Source organism: Hemitrygon akajei, chromosome 3 (genome assembly GCF_048418815.1).
Source record: "Hemitrygon akajei chromosome 3, sHemAka1.3, whole genome shotgun sequence".
NCBI lineage: Eukaryota > Metazoa > Chordata > Chondrichthyes > Myliobatiformes > Dasyatidae > Hemitrygon > Hemitrygon akajei.
Window position 1 is genome coordinate 172,881,890 of NC_133126.1, and position 21,733 is coordinate 172,903,622.

At 40.3% G+C, this 21,733-nt stretch overlaps 1 protein-coding gene across 3 annotated transcripts in view; it reads left to right on the forward strand.

Annotated features, from left to right (window-relative positions):
* Nucleotides 1-19,853, forward strand: part of sphkap (SPHK1 interactor, AKAP domain containing) — a 139,644-nt gene extending 119,791 nt beyond the window's left edge. For all 3 annotated transcript variants that reach the window (XM_073041348.1, XM_073041347.1, XM_073041349.1), the window contains 3 exons: nt 10,405-10,457; nt 10,546-10,730; nt 18,294-19,853. In XM_073041348.1, the coding sequence (XP_072897449.1) occupies nt 10,405-10,457; nt 10,546-10,730; nt 18,294-18,440 (385 nt within the window). In that variant the 3' untranslated portion in view covers nt 18,441-19,853. The remainder of the gene's footprint in view (nt 1-10,404; nt 10,458-10,545; nt 10,731-18,293) is intronic.
* The last annotated feature ends 1,880 nt before the right edge of the window (nt 19,854-21,733 follow it).

Below are 21,733 nucleotides of genomic sequence, written 5' to 3' on the forward strand. Positions count from 1 at the left end.
AAACAGTTTGAAAAGCTCAAATAAATAAATAGAGGGTTACCTCAAGCGGAGCGGCCTGTGGAAAGTGGCCAGTGAAGGAGTGGAGCTTTGACTGGAGAGGCTTCGATGAGAAGAGGCGGAGGACGAGCTTCACTCCAAGTGAGGTAAAGCCGGGTAAGTTCCTTTCAAAGGAGAAAGTTTCAAAAGTCGAGGCAAATATTGGGTAGGTCATGGCAGCTGAGATCGGCCCTGTGGTTTGTTCATCCTGCAACATGTGGAAAATCAGGGATACTTCCATTGTCCCTGACGTCTATGTGTGCAGGAAGTGTGTCCAACTGCAGCTTCTGGCAGACCGCATTGAGCATCTGGAGCTGCGATTGGATTCATACTGGAGCATCCACGATGCTGAGAAAGTTGTGAATAGCACGTTCAGTGAGTTGGCCACACCGCAGGTAAAGGCTACACAGGCAGAAAGGGAAGGGGTGGCCACTAGACAGCGTAGCAGTAGGCAAGTAGTGCAGGAGTCCCCTGGGGTCATCTCCCTCTTAAACAGATATACTGTTTTGGATACTGTTGGGGGAGATGTCTCATCGGGGAAGGCAGTAGCAGCCGAGTTCATTGCACCATGGGTGGCTCTGTGGCACAGGAGGGAAGGAAAAGGAGTGGGAGAGCTATAGTGATAGGGGATTCGATTGTAAGGGGAATAGATAGGCGTTTCTGCGGCCGCAAACGAGACTCCAGGATGGTATGTTGCCTCCCTGGTGCAAGGGTCAAGGATGTCTCTGAGCGGCTGCAGGACATTCTGGAATGGGAGGGTGAACAGCCAGTGGTCGTGGTGCACATAGGTACCAACGATATAGGTAAAAAACGGGATGAGGTCCTACAAGGTGAATTTAGGGAGTTAGGAGATAAACTAAAAAGTAGGACTACAAAGGTAATAATCTCTGGATTACTATCAGTGCCACGTGCTAGTCAGAGTAGAAATAGGAGGATATTTCAGATGAGTACGTGGCTTGAAAAATGGTGCAAGGGGGAGGGATTAAAATTTCTGGGGCATTGGAACCAGTTCTGGGAGAGGTGGGACCGGTATAAACAGGACAGTCTGCACCTGGGCTGGACTGGAACCAATGTCCTAGGGGGAGCGTTTGCTACTGCTGTTCAGGAGGCTTTAAACTAATGTGCCAGGGGGATGGGAACAAGTGCAGAGAGACAGAGGGGTGTAAAATGAGGGGAGAAGCAAAAAGTAGTAAGGTGAAAAGTAAAAGTGGCAGGCAGGCAAATCCAGGGCAAAAAGCAAAAAGAGCCACTTTTCAACATAATTGTATAAGGGCTAAGTGTTGTAAAAACAAGCCTGAAGGCTTTGTGTGTCAATGCGAGGAGCATTCGTAACAAGGTAGATGAATTGAATGTGCAGACAGTTATTAATGAATATGATATAGTTGGGATCACAGAGACATGGCTCCAGGGTGACCAAGGATGGGAGTTCAACATCCAGGGATATTCAATATTCAGGAGAGATAGACAGGAAAGAAAAGGAGGTGGGGTAGCATTGCTGGTTAGAGAGGAGATTAATGCAATAGAAAGGAAGGACATTAGCCTGGAGGATGTGGAATCAATATGGGTAGAGCTGCATAACACTAAGGGGCAGAAGACGCTGGTGGGAGTTGTGTACAGGCCACCTAACAGAGTTTGGGGATGGCATTAAACAGGAAATTAGAAATGCGTGCAATAAAGGAACAGTAGTTATAATGGGTGACTTCAATCTACATATGGATTGGGTGAACCAAATTGGTAAGGGTGCTGAGGAAGAGGATTTCTTGGAATGTATGCGGGATGGTTTTCTGAACCAACATGTCGAGGAACCAACTAGAGAGCAGGCCATTCTAGATTGGGTATTGAGCAATGAGGAAGGATTAGTTAGCAATCTTGTCGTGCAAGGCCCCTTGGGTAAGAGTGACCATAATATGGTGGAATTCTTCATTAAGATGGAGAGTGACGTAGTTAATTCAGAAACAAAGGTTCTGAACTTAAAGAAGGGTAACTTTGAAGGTATGAGACGTGAATTAGCTAAGATAGACTGGCAAATGATACTTAAAGGGTTGATGGTGGATGTGCAATGGCAAGCATTTAAAGATCGCATGGATGAACTACAACAATTGTTCATCCCAGTTTGGCAAAAGAATAAACCAGGGAAGGTAGTGCACCCGTGGCTGACAAGGGAAATTAGGGATAGTATCAAGTCCAAAGAAGAAGCATATAAATTAGCAAAAAAAAGCAGCACACCTAAGAACTGGGAGAAATTCAGAGACCAGCAGAGGAGGACAAAGGGCTTAATTAGGAAAGGGAAAAAAGATTATGAGAGAAAGCTGGCAGGGAACATAAAAACTGACTGTAAAAGCTTTTATAGATATGTGAAAAGAAAAAGACTGGTCAAGACAAATGTAGGTCCTTTACAGTCAGAAACAGGTGAATTGATCATAGGGAACAAAGAAATGGCAGACCAATTGAATAACTACTTTGGTTCTGTCTTCACTAAGGAGGACATAAATAATCTTCCGGAAATAGTAAGGGACCGAGGGTCTAGTAAGATGGAGGAACTGAGGGAAATACATGTTAGTAGGGAAGTGGTGTTAGGTAAATTGAAGGGATTAAAGGCAGATAAATCCCCAGGGCCAGATGGTCTGCAGGAGTAGGCCATTCAGCCCTTTGAGCCTGCACCACCATTCAGTATGATCATGGTTGATCATCCAACTCAGAACCCTGTACCTGCTTTCCCTCCATACGCCCGATCCCTTTAGCCACAAGGGCCATATCTAACTCCCTCTTAAATATAGCCAATGAACCGGCCTCAACTGTTTCCTGTGGCAGAGAATTCCACAGATTCACCACTCTTTGTGTGAAGAAGTTTTTCCTCATCTTGGTCCTAAAAGGCTTCGCCTTTATCCTTAAACTGTGACCCCTCGTTCTGGACTTCCCCAACATCGGAAACAACCTTCCTGCATCTAGCCTGTCCACTCCCTTTAGAATTTTATATGTTTCAATAAGATCCCCCCTCAATCTTCTAAATTCCAGTGAGTATAAGCCTAGTCGATCCAGTCTTTCTTCATATGAAAGTCCTGCCATCCCAGGAATTAATCTGGTGAAACTTCTCTGTACTCCCTCTATGGCAAGAATGTCTTTCCTCAGATTAGGGGACCAAAACTGCACACAATACTCTAGGTGCGGTCTCACCAAGGCCTTGTACATCTGCAGTAGAACCTCCCTGCTCCTGTACTCAAATCCTTTTGCTATGCTGCACCACATTGCCTCTGGCACTTTGGAGGTGTACACAAATCCAATGCCTCTCTCTAGCGGCTGCAAGCAAGCAACACCATGGCTTGAGACCTCGTGCTCGCTATGATGAAGGCCATGCAGCTCCTACACTCTTCGCCAATAAGCCAGGGAAGCTCATTTGCAGCATTAACAAGGGTCTTGCTGTCACAGGAAAAGCAACTAAGATGATCACTTGCTGACTATACACCTTCTTCGTCCACACACTCCAACGCTTCCCTGACGAAGGCAGCAGCATGATCTGCACTAACTCCTTCAATTTCTCCACCAACGAACAACTTGCTAATGGGGTGGACCTGCAGTACTCTACATTTTTAATGGCCAGCAGGGTCTTGTGATCATAAAAAACTACATTTAGAATAGACAATACCACCCTGGATTAGCCCCATGGAAGCCGCCTTGACTGAGTGTGCCACCATCTTACCAGAAGTTTATTATCAAAGTATGCATATGTCACCATATGCTACCCTGGGAATCATTTTGTTGCAGGCATTCACAGTAGAACAAAGAAATACGATAGGATCAAGCACCAAAAAGCAAATGACAAACAGCCAATGTGCAAAAGACAAACTGTGCAAAGACAAAAACAACATAATAAATAGATAGATAAATAATACCTAGAACATGATTTGAAGAGTCCTTGAAAGTGAGTCTATAGGTTGTGGAATCAGTTCAGTGTTGAGGTAGGTGAAGTTGTTCATGCTGGTTCAGGATCCTGATGGTTGACGGATAATAACTGTTCCTGAACTTGGTAGTGTGGGATCTAAGGTTCCTGTAGCTCCTTCCCAATGGCCACAGCAAAAAGAGAATATGGCCTTGATGGTGGATGTCCTTAATGATGGATGACGCTTGCTTGTGGCAGCGCTCCTTGTAGAAGTGCTTAATGGTGGGGAGGACTTTTATTGTGATGGACGATGCCATCTAACCTGTGTTTTGTAGGTTTTTCCTTTCTAGTTTCTTGGTTCTTGAGATTACTTGGTTTCACTGCAATAGTGTGGGTTCCGAATTGGCTGTTGGGGCAAAATTGGGACCCACAGTCTCTGGCAAAGAAGCCGCTTATCAGAATGGGTGGGTAGGTTGGAGGATGGTGTGTTACTCCTAGGATTTAAGCTGGGTTTTAGTTTGCACTTGACATATGGACTCAAGGTTTTCAATTCCACCCTAAAAGCCCTTTCTCGGTTTTGAATAATCATAGATCAGAAATTCCCACCATTGGTTGAATTGGTTGGCTCCTCTCCTGACCTGGTTGTCCGTTGACATATCTGAGCCTGGGGTTAGATGTCCATTTCAGAAGCCTTGCGTTGGCTATTCACAGACTTTGCCTGTACGCTGGAGAAAGAGAGGATTAAGTATAACTAGAGTCTGGATGGCTGTGATACTGGCTGCAAGAACATGCTGACATTTATCTAGTTACCTTGTCAGTAGACCTGGAGGGTTTTGTGAAACAAAGTTGATGATATTTCTCCAGTACCAGTTTGTGCCTACTGTCAGTAGTGCATGCCTCACCAGTGCATAAAGTGCAGGGATCATTGCTGTCCAGTAGACCATGGGCCTTGGTCCAGGTCACACACAAACATATGAACATATTAATTAGGAGAAGGGTTAAGCAGGAACTTTTACTCCATATGTCCAACTACTCATGGTAACATTCCACCCCCCTTGTTTAACAATAATCAATCTAATTCTGCCTTTTAAATAGTCCTACTGCTGCTACTGCCTTTTAAGGAAGAGATTTCCAAAGACTCAAAGGTTCCTTACCTACCTATAAAAAATAATTAATTTCTGTCTTAGATGAACAATCCCTTATTTTAAAACCCTGTTCTCCAGATCAATATTCTTCCATAGGAGAATGCACTGTGCTTTTGATCTTTAAATACTACTTTCACCAAAGGAATAAAGTCTATGCTGGTGCACTGAAGGCAATGGATTTCATTGTCTATCTTCTTTGGAGGTGGCTCTCAAAATATGGGAAGCAATCACACTTTCCAGATTCTCATCCTGTATCTTTATTGTCAGGGTGCAAAGTTGTTTCACAGGAATTTAATAGAAAACTTTTATTTTATTTTATTGTCCAAGTATAAGACCCATGCTCTCATGTTTCTGCAATGATGACTTGGAATTCATCTAAAGTTTCCTAATGTGTTGTTCCACCCTCTTAATCTTTGCGAACATGTTTACCCTGAGCAAGAATGTGCCTATCCAACCAGAGTCCAATGGGAAGCAGATTTTTGTGCTTGGTTCAAGCTGGATCCCTTTGAACCATTCAGGCTCAGGTTGGATTCATCTGTGTTATGTATCTAGAAAATAAATGGCACAGACAGATATAAAGAATGAAACTAGCAGTTACGAAGACACATGCAGTGTCTATGAGTGAGGGATAGGAAAGGACAAAGTGAAAGGAGGGAACATGAATCGTTGGGACAGGTCAAGAAAAAAACAGGTTAAACTAGGCCCTGTTTCTCCTTCAATGTCTGCCATTGTTTAGAAATTCATAAACAATATTGAGATGTCTATAGTACAGCGGCAGCCTTTGTAACAACCCTGGCGATAACTTTGAGAAATACCTTGATACATTTTCCTGTAAAAAATGTAAATTCAAATGTTTCCAGAGAAGCACAGGTTTCACTTAGAGGAGAAAAGTGTTTGGATTATTCTGACAGTTACTTTTTTCACTATTGTCCACAACAACTTTGGTTATACCTAGTTATTTATAAAATGAGTGACATAGAAAACACCCGAGTATACTGCAGTTATACATTTATTATATTGTATTTATTTTATTTCTTACATCCAAGGGAGTAAAAATCTTTATGTTGCATTGCCATCGCAAGGTACAAGCAATAAAGAGGGGAAACATGGGAGGATCTTGCCCAAACACTAGAATTGTTATGTGTGTGAAAGAAGCTGTCCCGGAGCCTGGTGGTCCTAGCCTTAAAGCTGCGGTACCACTTCCAGACAGTAGCAACTGAAACAGTTTGTGGTTAGTGTGGCTGGACTCCTTGATGATCCATCTGCTGCTGTAAATGTCCTGAAAAGAGGAAAGAGGTGCTGGCTTGTCTGCACCACTCTCTTCAGTGCCCTGCGAATGAGGATAGTATAGTTCCCGTACTAGGCAATGATACAGCTAGTCAGGATGCTCTCAATGGTGCCCCTCTAGAAAGTCCTGAAGAATTGGGGACTCATGCCAAATTTCTTCAGGCATCTGAGGTGAAAGAGGCGCTGTTGGACTTTTTTACCACACAGCCGGTATACACAGTCCGGGTGAGATCTTCAGTGATGTGTATACCGAGGAACTTAAAACTAATCACCCTCTCATCAACAGTCCTATTGATGTCAATAGGGGCTAGCTTGTCTCAGTTCCTTCTGTAATCCACAATCAACTCCTCTGTTTCTTTGACTTTGAGGAAGAGGGTGTTTTCTTAGCACCACTGTCAGGGCATTGACTTCTCCTCTGTAGGCTATCTCATCATTGTTGGAAATAGGCCTATCAATGTTGTCATCTGCAAATTTAATCAGCAGATTGGAACTGTACGTGGCAACTCAGTCATGGATGTATCGGGAGTAGAGGAGGGGACTCGGGACACAGCTCTGGAGGGCACCTGTGTTGAGGATCAGAGGGGCAGGGTTGAGGGAACCCAACCTTACCACCTGCCGGCAATCCGACAAGAATTCTAGGATCCAGCTGCACAAAGTGGGGTGCAGGCCAAGGTCTCTGAGCTTCTTGTCAAGCCTGGGTGGAATTATGATGTTGAATGCTGAACTGTAGTCCACAAATCAGCATTCCAACATAAGCATCCATCTTCTCCAGGTGAGTGAGGACAGTATGTAGTGCTGTGGCTATGGCATTGTCTGTAGATAGGTTGTGTTAGAGTAGGCAAATTGTAGAGGGTCCATTGAGGGTGGTAGCATGCTGCAGATGTAGTCCTTGACCGGCCTCTCAAAGTATTTGCTTATGATTGAGGTGTGTGGAACAGGACGCCAGTCTTTCAGACATGTTAAGCTAAAGCATTTAAGCTCTGTGCTTCAAGTTGCTATAAAACAGTCATGAACCCTGTTGTATGCCCCAATTTAAATTTTACCAGCTATATAATGGCCTGAAATTTCCACATAATAGCTAAAAGTTAAAATTTAACCTGTATAAGTGTGTGTAGATATTTGGTCTTGGTCCTTCTCAGCTGATGTCAGGGACCTTTATTACAGGAAATTTGCCCACTGAACCTTTACCGTTAGGTTGGCAGGTTAGAAGGAAATATTAGGCAATTTGCTTTTCCTTCATTTGAGTTGATCTGAACATTAGGGAACATAGGATCTTCCAGCCAAATCCAACTTAAAAAATGGTGCCATCCAGATTGTTGAGATTAGAGGTAAGCCAGCCATGTTTGCTAATCCATTTCTTGCTCTTAAAAAGTGACAATTTGGGTCACTGAAGTTAGCTCTTATTTGGGGAGCTTTACGTCTTGTAAGTAGAACGTCCTGCTCTCAGAAGGGTAGTGACAGCTAGTTAATGTGTGACCAGATGCTTGCCAATTGTCAAAACAGTAAAAAGATGTTGCATGATAGCACAGTCTCAATGGGCTGAATGGCCTAATTCTAAGTTTTATGTCCCTGACATTCACATACATGGGAAACAAACACAAACACAAGAAACTGATGTTCCCAAACCCGACCTGGGTCACAGATGTGAAAGGGAGGAAGTTGGCACTTCCATAAGAGGCGGTCCAGGAAGTCCACATTCCAGTGAATGGCCTCAGATCAATCTGGCCCTCATTGCATAACAAAAACCATGAGAACTTTCTTAACTGCTTTGAAATGTGTCATAGATGTTCAATTCTACTTGACCACAAGGATAGAAGATTATTTAACTCCAAGGCAACATTCAATAATTATGCATTGGCTTCCCAATGTACTTTGGAAGGGTAGCCAAACTTTAGCCCATGATAAAAATGTTTACATAGAGGAAGAGGGTGGATCAGCCCCATAGGAACATTTAGATGATAAGATACAATGGAGAAATAATAACAAGGGGAAGCATTTCAGACATAGAAAGTTCAATATCAGTAAGTCTGAATAAGAGTACAAATTCAGATCAGCACATCCAGTTGCAAATCATCCTTGCAGCATTGATACAATTTCAGCATCAACCTTGTTGAAATAGTATAGTTCCCTCAGCAATTCTCCAAAACAATGACCAGGAAATTAGGACTCTTTTTATGAGACAAAGCCATCATTGTCTATTATTGGTCGCATGGTCTCATAAGTGCTGCCGAGCTACTTAAAGGGAGCCTCCTGGAATAGATACAAGCACAGCACATGGAACCATGATTAGGTAGATCCCTTTAAATATTTTTATTATTTTAACACCAACATTCTTGGCCCTTTCCCCATCCTCAAAGTCCATATTGTGCCAATTCACTTTGAACCTGATCTCTCATCCTACCTTTCATTCAAGGCCCTAATATCTAGTTTCCAACCCTTTCTCATGGCTTAATATCTAGTCACAGTCCCATGCCTTGTCGAACCATGTCAGAATCTCTAAGAATCTAAGTCCAAAGATGTCACTCTTCTAGCATTCACACCTTTGAGCCACTCAAGGCCATAATGAAGTCTTAAATAATAGGCCCATTCTCTCCCTCCTCCAAGGCCTAGGCCAAAATTCACTGCATTTCCTCTTGTACTCCACAAGTGCAAATATGTCATGAAATTTATTGTTTTACAGCAGCAGTACAGTGCAAGATAACAATTAGAAATAAATGAGCAGTGAACAAGAGGAATAGTGAGGTAATGTTCATGGGCCATTCAGAAATCTGATGGCAGTAATGAGAAAAGGGCACACCAAGTACACTGCAGATGTTGGGGTCAAAGCAATACATACAACACGCTGGAGGAACTCAGCAGGTCGGGCAGCATCAGAGAAAAGGGCATGTCCATGAGATGGTAGTGTATGTCCCAAATGATGAGGGTCTTAAATGATGGGTGGCACTTTTCTGAGGCACTGCTTCTTGAAGATATTTTCAATGGTGGGCCCTATGGAATTTTGCAGCATAATACTGCAACAAAATAGTTAAGGGTTTACCTTGAATCGTTTCTTCAGTTTCATCACTTTTATGTCTAACTGTGGATAAATCTTGGATTCTGTTAATCCTGGCTAAATCTAGGCTTCACCAAGACTCCATCTGGCTGGCAACAAATGCAGCAAACTTGGCCATATTACACTGGCATCCTTCAAGCAAATCAGTGATACAGATTTTCAACAGCATTAATTTGTGCAGACTTCCATCCCAGAATACATTCATTCTCCTCTATCCATTTACTTACTCCATGACATGTAAACACATTACCCCCAATCCATTTGCTCTAAACATGGAAATCCTACAGCACAATACAGGCCCTTCGGCCCACAATGCTATTTAATAACCACTAGTGCGATTACTTATTGAGGGCCTTCTAAAAATGCAAATACAACACGTCTATTGATTCCTCTTTATTCACTCTGCTGAATCAAAAGCAGGACCAGAAAAGCAGCAGCCTTTGGGGCAGCATGGTAGCATAGTGATGAGCATAATTCTGTTACAGCACCAGTGCCTGTTCAGTTCTACTGCTGCCTGTAAAGAGTTTGTATATTCTCCCCATGCTGGTGTAGTTTTCTCTGGACACTCCAGTTTCTTTCCACATTTGAGAGCATGAGTTAGTAGGTTTATTGGTCACATAGGTGTAATTGGGCAAACAAGCTTGTTGGGCTGGTTACAGTGCTGTCTTCTAAATACAAATAAGGAAATATAAGTTTTACTGCAACAGTCAATCAGCAGAGGATATGAAACCCAGATCACTCTGACTCAGATGCAATCAGACAGTTGGAATAATAAGTACAACTAAATTCTTCTATGAATCTTTTGCTTTTACTTTTCATATAAAAAAAAATCGACATCCCAAAATTTTATCCTGTCTAAACTGTGAAACTGTAAGGGAATAGTCAGCTTTTCCTGTACAAAAACTTACTATTTTGTACAGGAAGATGAGGCAAATCAAACGAGGCTTCATCTTCATCACTTTGCATAATATATTTCAAATAATCATGTTAGTTTTTTTTTGCACCAGTGAAATCATCAGTGAAAAGGACACAGTGAAAGAGAACCGAGAAAGTTTGGATGGTAAGGTTTATATTTTTGTTCAGAACAACACATTCTATCAATCATTTCACATCACGTATAAATATATTGAATATTTTTCTTCCCCAAGAAAATACATCGCAGATGGCAACTGGCACAATCAACTACCACATGGATTTTCTTGTGCTGAACTTTGACCTAAGCCCTGAATGTGTCGATTCCGAATTGAGAGCAATTTTACAGTGGATAGCAGCTTCAGAACTTGGTTTTCCGGTGATTTACTTCAAAAAATCTCAGGAAAATAGGATTCAAAAGGTAATTTCCTTTTCATTACCTCATTATTATTCTCTGTCACTTATAATACATCCTGTGACTTAGCAGTTCCACAAGTTTACAATTGCTGAGCAAAATAAAGTATAGTGAAATATAGACTTTTTTTCCACTTTGAAAGCAGTTTGCAAAAATGAATAGAAAATGACCACCCAGTGAAGTGATGATATAAGAACTACTTGCAGATAGAAAATCAGCCCTAAGTGAAAAACATGTTAGAGGTCAAAAAGAGAAGATGCTGAAATACTCTGCAGGTCAAACCATGTGCTTTTTTAGTGAGATATTTTCGGCTTCTGCAGTTATTTTGATTTTCCTGTTGCAGTGTCAATTTCATTACAGTTGTACTGAAAGTAATTTTGGTCAGAAAATTCCAATATGTCTCTTATAGAAAGAGGCAATTATCTAAAAATTTCTTTGTTCAGTAGTCTTTATCACCTCTACACATATACAAAAATAAAATGGTTCCCAGAGCGGAAAGCAACACAATTGTTTTCTTGATCAAATCACACCACTCTGACTATGGCACTTTCTATTATGCAGCTGGGCCATAAGCAGCATTGAAGACTAATCCTTGTCCAAAAACAACCCCAATTCATGATGCTTTCTCTAACCCTTCAGCAATTTTCCCCACTGCATCAAGTTTAGAACCCCGACCAGAAGTTCTCTCTTTTCCATTGTGTGTGACACAGTGCACCAGGAGCTCCCTTAATGCAAAGCAGGTCCAATAATATTCTTTGGCCTTCCAGTACTAATACTGAATTTCAGAGCATTGATCACAGAGCCAAAATATGAGGCAATTAATTAATATGGCTCTGCAGGAAGGATGAACTTCAAAGCTAATGAGAGTCCATTATTAAGGATGAGGTTTTTGGTTACTTGGAGGCACATGATAAAATAGCTCAAAGTAAGCAAGGTCTCCTTCAGAGGAAATCGTGCCTGTCAAATTTGTTGGAATTCCTTGAAGAAATAACAGGGAAGTTAGACAAAGGAGGATCAGTAGATATTAAACACGAGGAAATCTGCAGATGCTGGAAATTCAAACAACAACACACACAAAATGCTGGTAGAACACAGCAGGCCAGGCAGCATCGATAGGGAGAAGCGCTGTCGACGTCTCGGCCTGAAACATCGACAGCGCTTCTCCCTATCGATGCTGCCTGGCCTGCTGTGTTCTACCAGCATTTTGTGTGTGTTGTTGTCAGTAGATATTGCTTATTTGGATTTTCAGAAAGCCTTGTCTAGGTACTTCACATTTGGCTGCTTACAAGATTAAAGCCTGTGGTATTATAGGAGAGATACCAGCATAGGTAAAAGATTGGCTGACTGGCAGGAGGCAAAGAGTGGAAATAAAGGGGGCTTTTACTGGTTGGGTGCTGCTAACTAACAGAGATAGTGAATCTGTGGAATTCATTGACGGTTGTGGAGGCCAAGTAATTGGACATGTTTAAAGCAGAGGTTGATAGGTTCTAGACTAGTCAGCGTGTTAAGCGTTACAGGGAATGGGGCTGAGGGGGACAATAAATCAGCCATGATGAAATAGGAGAGCAGGCTCGATGGGCTGAATGACCTAATTCTGCTCCTACTTCATATGGTCTTATGGCCAATTTGTTTAGATTTTTTAAATCTTCTCAGGAAGTTGGTGAACTACTCCTGTTGCATCAGAGAATGTGACAGCATCTTTGTACATAGTTTTACACTTATTTAAAACTTAAACAATCTCTCTCAAAAGATAATTGGCAGGTCAGCTTTTTTGAACTACACACTGTAGCCAAATTCATAGATTATAGTAATTTTAGACATTGAAGCAGAAATAGATAATTTTGCCCATCACATATCATAAAACATGGTTGATTTTTTTTTTACCTTAGTAACTGTCATACACTAAATTCAATACCTAAATCTGTAAGGCATACAGACTCAGGTGATACTTTTAATACCAGCTCAAAACCAATGTATTTAACCTTGCTTTTAACTAACATCTTTTTGTACTTTATTTTCATGTTTGCACTTTATCCCATTGTAAGACACCTCGAACTACATCGTCTGTGTGAAATGTGTTCTATAAATATGTTTTTATTATAGAAAGCATCCATAAACAGCGAGATAATTCATTTGTCAGTTGAATTATCTGATATGGAAGGTAGATCCAGGCTCTTTACAAACACTATTCTTCTTCAGCTAGTGGTATAGAATCTTCTACATGAGCCAAATTTATAGATTATGGTAATTTAAGACATTGAAGCAGAAACAGATAATTCTGCCCACCACATACCATAAAACATGGCTGATTTTTTACCTTAGTAACACTTTCTTGCACTAAAATCATATCTTTGTTTCTCTTGATATCCAAAAGTATTTTCCACCTTTACCCTATATACTCTGCAACTGAGCCTCTGCAGTCCTTTTGGGTACTGATCATTTGCCTGAAGAAATTTCTTCTCATTTCAGTCACTTATTTTGACAGTTCCAAGCCCAGCCAGCAATGACAACATAATTGCAACTTGCCTGTCAAGACCTATTAAGAAACTTGGGTGTTTCAATGGGATTACTTCTCTTTCCTTAAAAAGTATAGAGAGTATAGTTCCAATTTGTTTCATCTCTTTTCACAGGACAAACCACCCCCCCCCCCCCCACCGCCATCTCAAGACCTTCATTAAATCTTGTTAAATCTTTATTGCACATGGTCAATCAGCATCCTGTACATCTGGGTGCATTATACCAGTGTATGAATAAATAGCATAAGATATGGTTACTCCTGTACTTAATGCCTCTTCAAATAAAGACTTACATGCATTTTTTTTCCTAATCACTTGCTGTGTTTACGCATTAACTTGCTATGATTCTGATACACAATCAGGACCCCTGCACAACAATACCATTCAATCATTTACTATTTAAAAATACACTGATTTTCTACTACAAATATATTGGATATTTTTACATTTTTCACCAATATAAACCATCTGGTCATATCCACATCTATTGATTTGGCCTATCTATAGCTCCCTGAAGCCTCTCTGTAACCTCCTTATTATCCACATTGCCACCCAGCTTTGTAATATCAGCCACTTGACTAGAATACACTTAGTCTTCTCATCCAAATCATTTATATAGAATGTTAACATTAATCCTTACAGAATCACTCTAATCACAGACTTGTAAGTCAATGACACATATATTCTTCTCCATCCATTAAACAAACCAGTTATACCCATGCAAGTGTATTAACACTAACCCCATAGACTCTAATGTTATTTAATAACCACTTGTGCGGCCTTTCACTAAGGGGCTTCCAAAAATGCAATCACAGCTCATCTATTGGTTTCTCGCTATATATCCTTCTAGCTACAAACACATAAATCATAAAGGGGAACCTCTGAAAACAACATTTAAAGATTAAGGAAGAGCAGATATTGAACCCAGAACTCTCGGCTTAGATGCAATCAGACAGTTAGATCATTAAATACAATTACATTCTTCTCTGAATTTTTCCCTTGTATTTTTAATGCAAAAACAATGAAAAATCAAAAACTTAATCATAAGTCTAAACTTTTTTTTGGAGTCTGGATGGTCTTGGCCTGAAACGTCGACTGTTTACTCCCATCCATAGATGCTACCTGATCTGCTGAGCTCCTCCAGGACATTGTGTGTATTGCTCTAGATTTCCAGCATCTGCAGTACCTCATGTCTATAAGCTATTGCTTTGATGTGTTCTTTATCTAAACCATAATTTCTGATTGGCAATAAATATATTTATTATCTTAGTATGCACTCACCTTTCTAGCTCCACAGTTTTGTCCATTCTTCACAAGTTGTGGGCCAAATTGTCCATAAGAATCATACACCAAGACTCACTCTTAAAATTTCCTTTCCTGACAGAATAAGATGTCTCAGCTTTCTATGCACTCCTTCCTCAAGAATACAGTAAAAAGTGACAGAGTTTGGGTACCAAACTTCCCCTGATTTTATGATTAAAATTTGGAGTTACTTGAAACTTGCATGAGAATCTTGTAAGGAAACTCCATCGCCTTACTATTTATTACTATCACAATTGTCTCACTTACATCATCTTTTGTGCAAATAGAAGTATATCTATTTCAATTGATCTTAACAATGCAAGTGGGAGAAGGTGGTTAACACTCTCAAAGTTCAAAATAAATTTATTATTATGCCACCATATGCAAACCTGAGATTCATTTCTCTGCAATTGTACAGAATATGATACATTATATATATTCAGAGAAATGGTACTGATATACCTCAATCAGCACTGAGACTATCAGTGAAAAGTGATCATATAATATTATTGATATCACTTGCACTATGTTTTGTAGCCTCTACCTCCACTGTGAGAAAGGAAGATGTTGTATGCCATGACTGAATGCTGTACCAGGAACAAACTTAATGTCTCTGCATTTGATTGAGTTTTTTGAGGAAGTAATGAAGGTGATTGACAAGGATAGGGAAGTGGATGTTGTCTTTTCTGGACTTGAAGCATTTGACAAGGCCCCTTATGGACCAAATGGACAAGTCACATTCGTTTTAGAGTAGGTAAGTTAGATACAAGTCATTGAGTGGTCGGCTATGTATAGAACCAAAAGAAATGGGAGAGAAATTAAATGGGTTTTTTGCACCTGTATTTACTAAGGAAACTGGAATGGAGTCTATGGAAACAAGTCAAACAGGTAGGGAGGTATACAGATTAAAGAGGAGGAGGTGCTTGCTGTCTTGAGGCAAATCAGAATAGATAAATCCCCAGGACCTGACAGGATATTCCCTCGGACCTTGAAGGAGACTAGTGTTGAAATTGCAGGGGCCCTGGCAGAAATATTTAAAATGTCGATATCCACAGGTCAAGTGCCAGAGGATTGGAGGATAGCTCATGTAGTTCCATTGTTTAAAAAAGGCTCAAAAAGTAAGCCATGAAATTATAGGCCGGTAAGTTTGACCGGTAGTAGGTAAATTATTGGAAAGAATACTAAGAGATAGGATCTGCAAGTATTTGGATAGACAGGGACTTATTAGAAAAAGTCAGCATGGCTTTGTGCGTGGTAGGTCATGTTTAACCAATCTATTAGAGTTTTTCGAGGAAGTTAGCAGGAAAGTGGATGAAGGGAAGGCAGTGGATGTTGTATACATGTACTTCAGTAAGGTCTTTGACAAGGTCCCACATGGGAGGTTAGTTAGGAAGATTCAGTCGCTAGGTATACATGGAGAGGTAGTAAATTGTATTGGAATTAAATTAAATTAAATTTATTTAATTAAATTAAATAACAATTAAATTGTTCAATGGAAGAAGCCAGAGAGTGGTAATGGAGGATTGCTACTCTGAGTGGAGGCCTGTGTGCCACAGGGATCAGTGCTGGCTCTATTGTTATTTGTCATCTATTTCAATGATCTGGATGATAATGTGGCAAATTGGATCAGCAAATTTGCTGATGATACAAAGATTGGAGGTGTAGTGGACAGTGAGGAAGGTTTTCAAAGCTTGCAGAGGGATTTGGACCAGTTGGAGGAATGGGCTGAAAAATGGCAGATGGAGTTTAATGCGAGGTATTGCACTTTGGAAGGTCAAACCAAGGTAGAGCATACAAAGTAAATGGTAGGACACAGGAGTGCAGTAGAACAGAGGGATCTGGGAGTACAGATACATAATTCCCTAAAAATGGTGTCACAAGTAGATAGGGTCGTAAAGAGAGCTTTTGGTACATTGGCCTTTATAAATCAAAGTATTGAGTATAAGAGTTGGAATGCAATGGTGAGGTTGTATAAGACATTGGTGAGACCAAATTTGGAGTATTGTGTGCAGTTTTGGTCACCTAATTACAGGAAGGATATTAATAAGGTTGAAAGTGTGCAGAGAAAGTTTACAAGGATGTTGCCGGAACTTGAGAAACTGAGTTTCAGAGAAAGGTTGAATAGGTTAGGACTTTATTCCCTGGAGTGTAGGAGAATGAGGGGTGATTTGATAGAGGTGTATAAAATTATGATGGGTATAGATAGAGTGAATGCAAGCAGGCTTTTTCCACTGAGGCTAGGGGAGAAAAACAACCAGAGGTCATGGGTTAAGGGTGAAGGGGGAAAAGTTTAAAGGGAACATTGGGGGGGCTTCTTCACGCAGAGAGTGGTGGGAGTGTGGAATGAGCTGCCAGATGAAGTGGTGAATGCGGGCTCACTTTCGACATTTAAGAAAAACTTGGACAGGTATATGGATGAGAGGGGATTGGAGGGATATGGCCCAGGTGCAAGTCAGTGGGATTAAGCAGAAAAATGGTTTGGCACAGCCAAGAACGGCCAAAAGGCCTGTTTCTGTGCTGTAATTGATGCACCATCAATAACTCACTCTGAGACGTAAGAAGCGAGGTATCGGCTTTTATTGACTAGAAGAATGAACAACACTACATCCTGGGGAATGAGCTGGGCAACAGGCCTCAGTCGCCTTTATACAGGGGTCTGTGGGAGGAGCAACAGGAGCAGTCAGCAGGGGTCTGTGGGAGGAGCCACAGGAGCAGTCCAGACAGGTATATGTAGTTCACCACAGTAATGTTCTATGGTTCTAACTTTGATTATTTTCTCTGGAGGGGAGTCCTGATAGAAATATATAAAATTAACAGAGAGAAAGATAAGGTAGGGAGTCAGAGTCTTTTTCTGAGGGCAGAAATATCAAATACCAGAGGGCACAGCTTTCAGGAGAAAAAGGGAAATCATGCAAGGCAAGATTTTTTTAAACAGAGTGAGTGGCAGATGCCTGGAATGTGTGAAGGAAAGCAGTTTGGTAGAAGCAAATACAAGAACAATGTTTAAACAGACACATGAATATGCAGGAAATAATGATATGGGCCATATGTCAGCAGCTGGGATTAGTTACATTGGCATCATGGTGGCTGGAAGGCCCTTTGCTGTGTTGTACTGCTCCGTGTTTTAGATACTTCAGTATTTTTCACAGAGACCTTAGTGTTCTCTATTATATGTCTTGTAAACACAAGGGTGTCCATGGTGTGGAACAATATCTAAAGTCTTCCTGTATGTTCTAGGAAAGAGCTTATACTGTCCTCTACCCTAATTGTACTTGTCATTGATTTGTTTACTTTCAGACTCTCCAAAACTGACTGCTAACCAAGTTTTCACGATCTATACTTATATAGAAATTAATCATCTACACTGTTCATCCTTTTCCACACACACTCAAAGAGAAAAATAAGAATCACCTCTGCATTTATCATCATGGAATTTCCCAATGCGTGATGAAAAAGCAATTAAAAAAACACTTCAGAACAACACAAAAATAATTGACTGATATGATTTTTAACTGAAATTGTTAAGGGACGTATATAATTGCAAATCCCTTCTTTACTTGATAGTCAGGTAAACAAGTATGCAGATGAAAAATAATCAAAACAACTGCAAATGTAGAAAACAGAAATTAAAACATATTGTTAACAGCATGATTATAAATTCTGTATAAATGCTATTATATAGTGAACATTCTCTTTTTAGTTCAATATAGAAGGCAAGAGTACAATAACCAATTTCTTGGTTTGGATTCAGTTCTTAGATGTTATCCACTTCGCTGACCAGAAAGCCTGGAAGCTCAAAGACCTGTTTCTTGCAATCATACAGTTCTGTGAACTACAAGAAGAGGGAGGAAGGCTTCCAACATGCAGTCTGTTTGACTGGCTCCTTGAATTTGGCTAAATATTAACTTGTATTTTTATCATGTAGGTAGAAAGAAATAGTATTCAGTTTGAAACTCTTTGACACTGGAGTTAATTTGTATGAATATTTTAAAGCCAGGATGTGATTTTTGAAGTGACTAATCAAAAATTAGCTGGGTCACACCAAGTCGTACTGTATACAAGATGTGAAACCAGCAGTTTGATTTATGTCAAAGAAGAATTTGTTATATCTACCCAAGATATGGAGTCCCTGCCATGTAATAATTGCAGAGTTGATGCAACCATTGTTTAAATGTGGATAAATATGTTATTTCATCACCAAAGCAGTCTCACTGTTGCAGTGGAGACACAGTGTATGTACTTTTCAACTTATGTGTATGAGAGCTTTCACAATTCAAAACTACAGTCAAAACTGAATACATTATCTTTTATCTGATCTGTACTGTACATGTGAAGATGAAGACACTGACATTCACAAGCCATATAGCATCAGACAAGCCTGTACTGTATATGTAAATTTGTGTGGCATGTATTTGAGCAGATTTGGATAGACTTACTAAAATTGTACATTGGATGTACAGCAAGCTTGTTTGTCTGAACATCCAACCTTTCAGTTAGTGAACAGTTTCAGACAGCTGCCTACAAATTATTTTAAGGTACAGATGCTGTTTACTCTGCTGAAATACTCACACAGTATTAGTTCAAACATTAGAATGTAATAGAAAAAAAATGCTGCATATCCAAACCAAAACCTTTGCCAAGTTAGTGCTACCTAGCTAGTACTAAAATGGTTTCACTCTTTGGCAGCACAAACAAATTAAAGAGAATTACTCCAGTTGGACACTGCATAAAATAATTCTGAAATTTATTGAAACTAGTCCAGTATGATAAATGAAAGGAGTATAACAACAGGAATTTTTGCAGGGGCATACTTAAGAGATAGCAGAATTGTTGTCAGCAGTTTCTTTTAGGTCCAATAACTTATTTATTTTCAAAATAATGCCATTCTTCTGAAATATCAAATTTTTAAAAGCACAAGCAAGAGGGGAACCTTAGCATACACCACTAGTAAAGATATTAAAATATTGTATTTCATTAAAACAAATATTTGAGGTAAAATAATTGGATATTGTATAAAAATACATGAGTTTATTTGTAATACTTATTTCCAGTTACTTTGCTAGATATAGTCACATATTTTTTTCTGAGAATTTATTATGGTGCCCTGGCTAAGACAGTGAAATAGATTTAAAAATATGCACATGAAATTGCCACTCAATTCTTGTTTGGATTTAGTGCTCTACCACAAACTAAATGTGGTAATACTTTCTGGATTACTATTAGAACTTTGTATGAAACCAAACTATGTTAATGTTATTTCATGAAAATGACTCATACTGTATTTATTCACAATAAACATTGATGAAAAGTGTCAGGACTGGATTTGTCCCTCTGAGCCCCAAAGTTCTTCCTATTTTCTCCTCTGCCAATGATAATATTGAAAACAATTTTCTTTTGCAAGTCTTGTTAGAAGGCAGACGATCATGTCACGAAGATTGACATACATGAATACTGTGATCATATTAATTTAATTGAATTTAATGTTAACATTATAAGCATCATAACAATCAACCTGATGGTCTTGAAAATTTTCAGGTTCTGATTTGACCAGGAAGATACTCTGCATCTACACAAATTATGGCAGTGGCGCAGTTTGGAATATCCAAACCCAAGCAGTTTCCAGTTCTAGTCCAGAATACTGAAAACTTGTACTTGCCTATCCCATGATATAATGTAGCTAGGATCAGCATTGGATACTGTATTTTCAAACGTGTGAAGGAATGGGAGCGTGCATGTGCATAGAAGAAAAACTAAATTAGCTTTTGTGCTGAAGAAAAATAGATAAAATAAGTATAACATTTTGGTATATACTTGATTAACAGCAATACCCACCGGACACGTACAATGATTTTTTTTTCGGTGCAGCCAAGACTTATACAAACTTCTCCAAATAAAAATCAGATGGAATAGCTGCTCCACAAACATCCACAGATGCTGGAAAACACAAAAAATGCTGGAGGAACTCAGCAGGCCAGGCAGCATCTATGGAAAGGAACAATCAGTTGAAGTTTCGGGCCAAGACCCTTCATCAGAACTGGAAAAAAAAAGAGAAGTCAGAGTAAGAACGTAGAAAGAGGGGAGGAAGAAGTACAAGGTGGTAGGTGATAGGTGAAACTGGGGAAGTGGGGTAGAGGATGAAGTAAAGAGCTGGGAGGTTGATTGGTGAAGAAGATACAGGTCTGAAGGAGGTGGAATCTGATAGGGGAGGACAAAAGACCATGAAGAAAGGGAAGGAGGAAGAGCACCAGAGGGAGGTGATGGCAGGTAAGAAAAAGGTGAAAGAAAACAGGAATGGTGAAGGGGGAGCAATTTCTGAATTTTTGAGAAATCGATGTTCATGCCATCAGATTGGAGGCTACCCAGATGGAATATAACGTGTTGCTCCTCCAAACTGAGTATGGTCTCATCGCAGCAGTAGAGGAGGCCACGGACTGACATGTTGGAATGGGAATGAGAAGTTAAATTTATTTAGGAGGCTACAAGGAAATTCATCTTTTTCTGACAGAGTGTAGGTGTTCGACGAAGTGGTCTTCCAATCTACTGCAAGTCTCACCGATATACGAGACGCCATGCCGGGAGCATTGGATACAGTAGATGACCCCCACAGACTCAGAGGTGAAGTGTTGCTTTACCTGCAGGATTGTTTGGGGCCCTGAATGGTAGTGAGGGAGGAGCTGTAGGGGTGGCTACTTGTTCCGCCTGCAAAGATAAGTACCAGGAGGGATGAGTGAACAAGGGTGTCATGTAGGAAGCAATCCCTGCAGAAAGTGGAGGGGGGAAGATGTGCTTGGTGGTGGTGGGATCCTGTTGGAGGCAGTAGAAGTTACAGAGAATTATATGCTGGACATGTTGCCTAATGGGGTGTTAGGTGAGGACAAGAGGAACTCTATCCCTGGTATTGCCCCACACCCTCCCGGTTTAGAAACATAGAAAACCTACAGCACAATACAGGCCCTTCAGCCCACAATGCTGTGCTGAACATGTACTTATTTTAGAAAATACGTAGGGTTACCCATAGCCCTCTATTTTTCTGAGCTCCATGTACCGATCCAGGAGTATATTAAAAGATGCTATCGTATCCGCCTCTACCACCATCGCCGGCAGCCCATTCCATGCACTCACCACACTCTGAGTAAAAAAACCTGCCCCTGACATCTCTGTACCTATTTCCAAGCACCTTAAAACTGTCCT